This window comes from Berghia stephanieae, chromosome 1, assembly GCF_034508935.2.
Source record: "Berghia stephanieae isolate SIO BIC M18660-M18661 chromosome 1, UCSD_Bste_1.3, whole genome shotgun sequence".
Classification (NCBI taxonomy): Eukaryota; Metazoa; Mollusca; class Gastropoda; order Nudibranchia; family Aeolidiidae; genus Berghia; species Berghia stephanieae.
The window spans coordinates 83707213-83717212 of NC_088360.1; the positions used below are offsets into that span (position 1 = coordinate 83707213).

At 35.3% G+C, this 10000-nt stretch overlaps 1 protein-coding gene across 1 annotated transcript in view; it reads left to right on the top strand.

The window, feature by feature from the left end:
* The window catches only part of LOC144959399 (protein stum homolog), a 134999-nt gene that overhangs the window by 118995 nt on the left and 6004 nt on the right, over window positions 1-10000 (top strand). Inside the window, exon 3 of the mRNA XM_078891980.1 lies at window positions 7795-7968. Within this exon, the coding sequence (XP_078748106.1) occupies window positions 7795-7968 (174 nt within the window). The remainder of the gene's footprint in view (window positions 1-7794; window positions 7969-10000) is intronic.

Sequence of the window (10000 nt, forward strand, 5' to 3'; positions counted from 1 at the left end):
ATTGATTCTGCCAGCCGACAAGTCGATCGAATCAATTAGGCAATAATATCAATCAATCAATCAATCAATCAATCAATCTATCTATCTATCTATCTATCTATCTATCTATCTATCTATCTATCTATCTATCTATCTATCTATCTATCTATCTATCTATCTATCTATCTATCTATCTATCTATCTTTATATCTATCTATCTATCTATCTATCTATCTATCTATCTATCTATCTATCTATCTATCTATCTGTCTATCTATCTCTCTATCTATCTATCTATCTATCTATCTATCTATCTATCTATCTATCTATCTATCTATCTATTTATCTATCTATCTATCTCTATCATCTATATCTATACACCTGTTGGTCTATCTATCCGTATCTTTCTATTTAAACTCATTTCTCTCATTGACCTTTGATGTGTAGAGGTTAAGTCTCGGACTCACAACACCTTAATTATGTCAAAACGTTCTAACCGCGATGATATACCTTGGGGAATAGCCTCTTGCACATAATAATGTTTCATCTCACGCGAGAGGCCTTAAATCTGTATGTAGTCGTCTCTCGTTGGGGTGAAAAGCAGTGTTGACTTGTATTGAAATTGCAATGAACTTGATCGGCTCCTTTATATTTCGGTCAATGATGGAAATTTACGCCCTTCCTCTATCAGGGGATGAAATCAAGTATAAAGTCTTAGAACATGGAATTTTGGCCTGAATAACCGCTGTAATTATTTCCCTTTTGTCTCTAATTGCTTGGAACGACATCTTAAGTTTTCACCAAAATATCAGTAAAAGCGATGCAACTCGGATAACAACAGGCGGAATAATGTTTATATTTTTTAAAAAATCAATCTCGCCATCAATGGGTTAAAAAGAACGTCATTCCTAACAAAGGAAAGCTATTGTATTGTGTTGAAAATTGAAATTGTATTTTGAGATGGCCCTTGGGAAGTGATTGGTGTGTACGATGGAACATTTCAGTAAGATTAGAAGAGAAAGTCTACCACGTTCCTGGTATAGTAAAGACCAATCCTGCAGTACTCTAAAAATACACGGACTTAGATTTGGGCCAGAAAATTCGACCTTTAAATATCGATGGATTAACATTACCCTCACCTTAGTAAAATCTCTTCGCGTTTTTTTAGAGCATTGGAGACTTTAATCTATCCCAGTATCCGTATGAGAAACCATAATAAACATAGAACTTAAGTGACTCCATACGGTGATTAAAACCTGTTAGAAATTCCAAATAATTTATTTGAAAATCTCTCTTTATGAATTAAAAAAACCCATAATCTATTGATGTCTAGACCTAGGCAGACGAGGGTAAAGGTGAAATCACATTATACTGTATAAGATATTTGTGTTTGCGTACTATTTTATTCTAAGTTCTAAGCTTCTACCACACAATTTGACTGTCTGCAGTAATTTTCAATTGTTTTAATAGTCTATATTGATATGTTAAAATTGTCAATATTTGGTGAAGGTAAAACGCTTTGAAATGCTAAAGTTCATTATAATTGTTAAGTTAGACATCTCGTATTTGCAGTGTTAACTACGCACACATCCATTGCTGGTCTGATAATCGAACGAAATTATTTGCGAGATTGAATATTGTTGTGATAGACAATATTAAGCAGCGTTGGTTTGTGAGTATTTCCATGACAAAAGTGACTACATGGAAAACTGGATTATCAGAACTGCACATGAGTAAAGGTCGGGTGCAAAGGTTACAATGAGTACACGTTGTTTCTCGTGGTTATTTGTTTTGTTTTGTACTTTTTGATGACCGCGCCTTGTACCGATGTACAATTAAAACAGCAACTTAAAAATTTATTATAGACTTAAGATTTAGTTTACAACGCGTCGGTTCTCTCAACATAAATATCTAGTTGATAAAGGTTCTCAGAGACGTATAATATATTCAATTTGTAAGTCATTACATGTAATGCAGTATCAGATAATTCCGTGTTCTTTGACTCGTTGTACCAATAGAAACCATCTTATGTAGACTTCTTTTTGGTTTGTTTCTTTTAGGCCTATTTTGAGTTCCGTTTTTTTCCTTAATGAGGGATCTACCTAACCTCACATTGCTCATTGCTGCGAGGCTCTGCGGCGGACGCTTGAATATTATCTTTTATTTTTCGGAATGAATAATGGAAGGGACTTCAATTTCATTATATAGATTTTCAATATGTAATTAATACGCTTCAACAGTCATGTCGTCACTTCCCTCGTAATGCCGCATGGTAACTTAGTAACTGACTCTAAACTATTGGAACAATGGCGGACGCCCTTATGAAATAATTCTCCGACGAGCATAAAAGTGTATCCAGAGGAGAAACACATTATAAATAAGATCATGTTTTGACTTTGATACATTCTGATCACAAGACATATGAAAAGTTCTAGCCAGCATGAAAAATAAAAAGTACCGATTTTATTTGTTTAGAACCACGCTGGCCGCCGTTGCTGGGCGACTTGACATCAGACTATTGAATCCAATTTACTGAGGAGTAAAACATCCCAGTGTCTCTCAGAATATGAACCTGCGACCTATCAATCTCAGCCCAGACGATTTCATCACCTCACTATCCGCTTGTCTAGGGATTGGTTTATTGAAATTATTCTGACCTCGGCGATTCCTAAAGCCAAATCTGGTGTTAATAACTACTTACAACAATACCAGGAGAACCATATTCTGTAAGCCTCTTATACGCTTTGAGCATTCCTCTTACACGTTCATTATTTCTTATCAGTAATCCTTTATCATCATTCATCTCTCTATCTCTCTCTCTCTCTATCTCTCTCTCTTTCTTTCTTTCTGACACATTATCTCTCTCTCTCTCTCTCTCTCTCTCTCTCTCTCTCTCTCTCTCTCTCCCGCTTATGTCTCCTCCGCTCTCCCCCACCATCTCGCTCTCTCTTTTTATATCTATCACTCTTTAACTAAAGCCACCCCCCAACGTCTGCACACCATTTTTCAAATAAGTCCCAGATTTTGATACAATTTTTTGACAAGTTAAGGGTTATTTAAAACTTACCAATACTTAAAGAAATCATTTCTGGCCAACATAAAAAAATGGTCAGATTTTTTTGGCCGGTCTTTGATGGAAATCTCTAATTACGACCTGCATTTTAATTTCTAAAGATAACTTTTCGTCAACTGAAATGGGAAATTATATCTCTGCTTAGTAGAGCATATTAAACAATTTTATACAAAGGCATAATGATTATTTAAAGAGGAAAACAAACGTAAGGACAACTCAGTCTAAATTTGTTTTTTTTTTAAATATTGGCAAAAAGAGAGATTAAATACGAATCGATTAAAACCACCCTCAACTTGATTCGAACCAAAAATATAACACGTTTTGTATGTCAGAGGTCAGAAATATTCGTTGACTGAGTCATGAAAATGGGCATCATAGATTTTAACTATGGTACGGTAAAATCCAATATAACCAAAATGAAGGATGGCAGATTTGATTTATTTTCACAGAGCGAGTCTTAAAATGCAATAAATAAAATTAACTATCTAGATCTAGTGTTTCCCAATTTATTCACTAGAAATGCAATTGTCTTTTACTACTGAGTTGCTTCCTTTACACCATTATGAATGCGGGCGTATGTTACGGATAATAAACCTTGGTTAGTACAAAAAGGGCAAGGTCGGTGTAAAATGAATGGGGCATACATATGATGACACACTTAAGTAAGTTTTAGAAGAATAATATAGTGTGTAAAAAAAATAAAAATAAATAATTTAAATAAATATAGGGATTTTTGCTCCGACTTAGCGTTACTGTGGATATTACTGCTCTTTTGGTGTTGAGTTTTTGTTAGCAATAAAAAACTTTTAAAAATCGCCATTCCACGATATTTTCAGTTCATTGATATTTTTGGTTTAGACTCTAGCTAGTAATTCACGTAGTTATCGTTCTATACAATGCTACAATGAGTGCATTCTTTGGGCATTGAAAGCTGTGGAAAAATAATCAGGCATGTAGAATGTACAGCTTAGAAGAAAAATGGACATTTTAAAGGTTTTAAGTTTCAATTGTAAATTTTTCTTAAGCAGGCAAATTTGAAATATGTGATGAATTTAATAATAAAGTTGATCACTTTCAAACTAATTATTATTATTAGATTTATAAAAGTATGAAGCAGAAAGTACGATGGGGCGGTAACTCTTCCTAACAAACCGCTTTTGGCTGCATGCACGAACTTCTCTGGTGTCATTAATTACCTTTAACCAGTTAACTGTCGTACCTTGGAAAACACGAAGTAAAAAATTTGGCGAGGAAACAAACTTGTCCTTTAAATATCGTTCGATTTAAATGATCCTCATCTTGGCAAAAATCATTCAAACCTGGGACCTAGCGAGATTTTTTTGCCAAGGCGAGTGTCATTTAAATCGATCGATTGTTGAAGGACGAGTTTTCTTGCCAAAGTTTTATGGACGTGTGTTTCCCGACTACCACGGCCGTCAAGTGGTTAATTTGCTCTTTGGCTCAGGATGGTGAACTTAATAGGGGTCTCGTAATCTTTGTCTGGAAACGTTTGGCCCACTGCCTTTACATTAACGAATAGATTGAGTTATTTAAGGGCGTTAAAATAATAATATATTCCTTACGATATTCGATAATATTCAACAAATACAACCTTTCACCCATCTATTAATTTGATGTTCATAAATGAATGGAAATGAAAAAAAAAGAAAGAGAAAGAAAGAAAGAAAGAAAGAAAGAGAGAGAGAGAGAGAGAGAGAGAGAGAGAGAAAGAGAGAGAAAGAGAGAGAATGAGAAAGATTGAAAGAGACAGAGAGAGAGAAGAGAGTCAGAGAGAAAGAGAGAGTGAGAGAATGAGAAAGATTGAAAGAGAGAGATAGAGATAGAGAGAAAGAGCGAGAGAGAGAGAGAGAAAGAAGGAAGGAAAGAAAGAGAAAGAGAGAAAGAGAGAGAGAGATCGAGAGAGAGAGAGAGAGAGAGAGAGAGAGTAGAGAGAGTGACAGAATTAGAAAGATTGAAAGAGGGAGAGATAGATAGAGATAGATAGATAGAGAGATAGAGAGATAGATAGATAGATAGATAGAGAGAGAGAGAGAGAGAGAGAGAGAGAGAGAGAGAGAGAAGGTGGAAGGAAGGAAAGAAAGAGAAAGAGAGAACGAGTGAGAGAATGAGAAAGATTGAAAGAGAGAGAGAGAGAGAGAGAGAGAAGAGAAGAGAGAGAGTGCGAGAGAAGAGAAGAGAGAGAGTGCGAGAGAGAGAGAAGAGAAGAGAGAGAGAGAGAGAGAGAGAGAGAGAGAGAGAGAGAGAGAGAGAGAGAGAGAGAGAGAGAGAGAGAGAGAGAATTGATATCAGCTCAATGTTTTTGTCCACATCTTTTAAACAAATTCTTCCTTCCTTACCTTGCACTGAGAGAACACACTTTGAACACATTGCCGGAGTAGACAGGCAGTATGATTTATACTGTATTTGTCACGCCAAGACAACTTGCACACTTGCAGATCTCCTTTAACATTGTTGTATTGGACAACATTTTGCATTGGTTTGCGAATATTTACATTACAACAACTAGCTTACAACGATTTTGGTTGTCAGACCTGCAAATCGTAAACGTCGGTTCAAGATAACAGAGATGTAAACAATGATGAGTGATGGTATACATTCAAATAAAATACTCTCCTCGCCAAATCAATCTTACCATCACGCAAAATTAGGTGCATTATTATACAGTTATTGTCGACTTGAGTGAGCTAATTTCTTATTTACCAATAGATTGTTGACCAGTCAAAACGCGGTAATTGGATTCAATAGTCTGATGTCACGTCGCCCAGCAACGGCGGCCATCGTGGTTTTAAACAAAGAAAATAGGTACTTTTTTATTCTTCATGCTGGCTAGAACTTTTCATATGTCTTGTGATCAGAATGTATAAAAGTTAAAACATGATCGTATTTATAATGTTTTTATCCTCTAGATACACTTTTATGCTCGTCGGAGAAGTATTTCATAAGGGCGGCCACCATTGTTCGGATAGTTTAGAGCCAGTTACTAAGTTACCATGCGTCATTACGAGGGAAGTGACGACATGACTGTTGAAGCGTATTGTGACGCATCCTCAAGACCGCTGGGACAAAATATAGGGCTGGTTGTTTACAAAAAGAATAATTAAAAAAATATGAAGCAATTGATATCACTCTGCTCTTTGTGATAACTTTTTTTTCGACCACTCATTGTGTGATAAGTTCTCACTAACTTCGCTCAATCAGACAATAAACGTTAACGGTCGTACATAGTTTTATTAGATGGTAAAACTATTCAGGCGTATAGAATAAGTGAGCATTTTAGTTACGCATATTGTCCATGATAATGGTGTTTAGTTTTCTTTTTTTTTTTGTTAAGTAGTAACTGCCTTTGTTTACATTCAGAAGACTGTTCGCGAGGCGTGGTTATGTTCTATTTCACTTATTAGAAGCCTAAAACAATAACAAAGAGCCGCCATCTTCGTTCATTATATAGATAGAACGCAGATGACGTCACTCAAGTCTTTGTTATTGTTTTTTGCCATCCGCTTTTGTGAGTGATTCTCACTAAACTGTATCAACCGCACTATAAATGTTCATGGTTACACACAGATTTGTGTGTTGGTCCGTTGTACTTCCGGATGGCAATGTTATGAGCTTCTTAGCCAAGCGCATATTATCTATACATCGCCATTGCGCTGCCTTGATGCTGGGGTGGGGATATATTAAAAGGATAATTTACCACGGAAGGCCCTGCACTCAGTTGATTTGGTGAGTATCTCACAGGTGGTGAACATGTCGTAATCATAAACAGCGCTTTATGATCTCTCAATCACTGGATATGGTTTACCTTAGGGTTCGATCCATGGGTCACTTTTGTTCACAGTGACTGGTATGAATTACCACTTTTATACCGATGATTCACAGCTTTATACACCATTCTCGGAGATATCGAAAGAGTCAAAAGAAGATAACATTGAAAATAGTACAACCATCACTATAAAGTGGACGACCGTAAAGAAATTAAATTTAAGTGACGAAAAGACTGATCTGATAGTTTTAGAAAAGAATATCCAACCCAAATGGTCGAAAATAGCATATTTTGATACTGCATCCTCAAATCACCATTTTAAAGAAATCTAGGATATTTTGATGAATACTTGATATGATTAATCACATCACTAAAATTGACGGAGAGTATTTTTATATTGACGGATGTGTCCCGTCCAAAAAGTACAACAAATAATTGTTTCCGTTTCTTTGACGCTGCAGTGACCGATATAAGCACCGGCTCCATGCGTGATTGCTCTAACGAAGTTATTATGTCTATGCCCATTTACTGTGATCATGATCTTTTCCGAAACGTATACAAAACCGATTCAAGCGTTCTGGTATATGTAGATTCAGATACATAAAGGTACTCAGGAGTTGTGACCCCTCTGAAGAGTAAGAAATTAGGGACGGAAACATAATAAATGTTTCCTCTCTCAAGACTTCTGCTTTGGTTCTTCGTGGGTAGCTTGCTACTTAATAGTGTATAAGAAATGATTATTTTATTCACGACCAGAGACGACAAACCATAAATTACACACTTTTACATTGAATAAAAATATGCATCCAATTATCTTTCTATTTCTTGTGAACCACTAATCTAGTTGTAGTAACAGGAGAAAAAAAACGTATTCCAGCCATAGGCATGTTCAAAATTATTGAAATAAAAAGAAAAGACAAAATCATTAATTCTATTTTATCCTTAATTTATTCCACAGGTACTTTTCTATCATCCTTTACATGTCTGTGTGGTTGCAAGACGAAGATGGGAAAACCTGCCAAGGCCTTCGGCTTCAACCTCCTAGCAGCATTTCTCCAGATGGTGTCTTTCCTCGTGATCGTCGGATGGGTGTGGAGCATCATTTGGGCAATGAACTTCGTCCAGATTGCCAGTGAGTTGAAGAAGGACTCGGCGGCTACTCCGCCATCTTCTGCATATCCAGCAAAGAGCAGCAGCAGCCGCCAGAGTAGCCCTGTGTAGCATTTTGTTAATGGATGTGTTATCTGTCTGTGTAAATTTCTATATCTTGGAATCGTGAGTAGACAGGAGTGACATGGGATTCCAGTTTGCTTGAGCCTGAATAACACGCAATTTCTAGAGCATTATTAACTCCGCTAACTAAAGCGACTTTCAAATAATTAAGTAATTGTTTATAGGCTTTTGAATGGATCAATGAGTCCAATCATTTGCTTTTGTATTTAATTAGTATCTTCCGCACTAAAATTCAATGTATATTTATCTCATTCCTACCTAACTTTGCTTAACTGTCACTGAAATTTTCATACCTTTGTATAGCGCAAAATCCAATAAAAGTGTTCAAAGCACTTTAAAAGAGGACTTAACAGCATCACTGAACTGTATATTCACAACATGAAAGGTTCTTTTCATTTTGCACTCAAGTATGGCTAGGGAACGTCAGTAAAGGAGTATTTCCACACATTGTTATTCGCCGCCAGCAGGACTCGAACCATCCGCCATATGGTCACAAACAAAATGGCATACTTTCACTAAACTACAAATCCACTCTTGTTAATGGGGACATTTTTTCTATTTAGGCTGCGAAATTCGTCCATTGCCTCATGCCCAAATCAAACAATCATAACAAACGAAAAGACTGGAGAATTCTGTACTGCATTTCAATACGTAATTCTTTTAATAAAACCTATTTCCATTTCTTGGAATCATGGATAGTCGTGTACGACATTCGTTTTTTCGCGACGTTTTTTAAATTATATATATTATATATATATATATATATATATATATATATATATATATATATATAATATGCAGGTCTGACATCCGAACCCACTTATGGGCCTAGTTTAACATTGTTGTAATGGACAATATTTTGCTTCATTTTTTTTAGATTTCCATTACAACAATGAGCCCATAAGAAATTGGGTTATCTGACTGCAAATAAATTTCGATAATACGAATAAGAACAATTATCAGTTTTGAAAGTATCAATTCGTATAACATATTAAAACCACTCACTACCTCCACTTAACTGTGTTTTTGCTAGGTGTGTGTCACCAGATGTAGCTTTCTCACAAATCCTTTGAGAAAAAAAATGGACAATATCAACATTAAAGAATCTTGTTGTCTAATTGAGCAAACTAGGAAGGACTAATCTTGATCAAGCTATAATAAGAAAGCAAAATCAAATACATAAACACATGCAAACAAACATGGCAGATAAAGAAACATGACAAAACAAACATACGAAGAAAGAATCAATAATGTGAATAAACATCCTCAAATGCAAAAAAAGTAATAATAAATAAATAAAAAAAATTTAAAAAGTAAAATAAAAAAAAAACAAAAAAAAAACAACAAAGCACCCCCCCAAAGAAAAAAAAAAGAAACCCAGCAAAAACAAAAACAAAAACAATCAACACAAACAAACAAACAAACAAACAAACAACAACAACAATAACAAATAAAAATCCCCAAAACAACAGCAACGAGAACAATAACAACAAAAAAGCTCCGAAAAAACAACTAAGTTATGTTTTTAAAAAAATGACAAAAGCGGGTCTTAAACCCGAGTAATCCAAGTTGAGCTGAAATGCCTTATGCTCCACACCTATCTATACATTTATTTTTCGAATCAAAATGCGTTTGGAAGACAAAATCTCTAGTCCTATATTTTGCTCATTTTTAGTAAATCTCATTTTCTAAGCTGATCACCATTCATTTGTCGCGATATCCAATGATTAGAACTTGAATATCATTTTGCTCATATTTTGCATGCTTTTACTCCATCCAATTCAACCTAACCTTTGTCCGTAAAATCGTTACTTCCATTCTTGACCTTGTGGAATACATATCATCTTATTCAGCGCATGTTTTGGATTTTATTTAGCATTAAAACCTTATCTAAGCTAGTGTTAAAAAGAAAAATGTCACACTCTTACTCA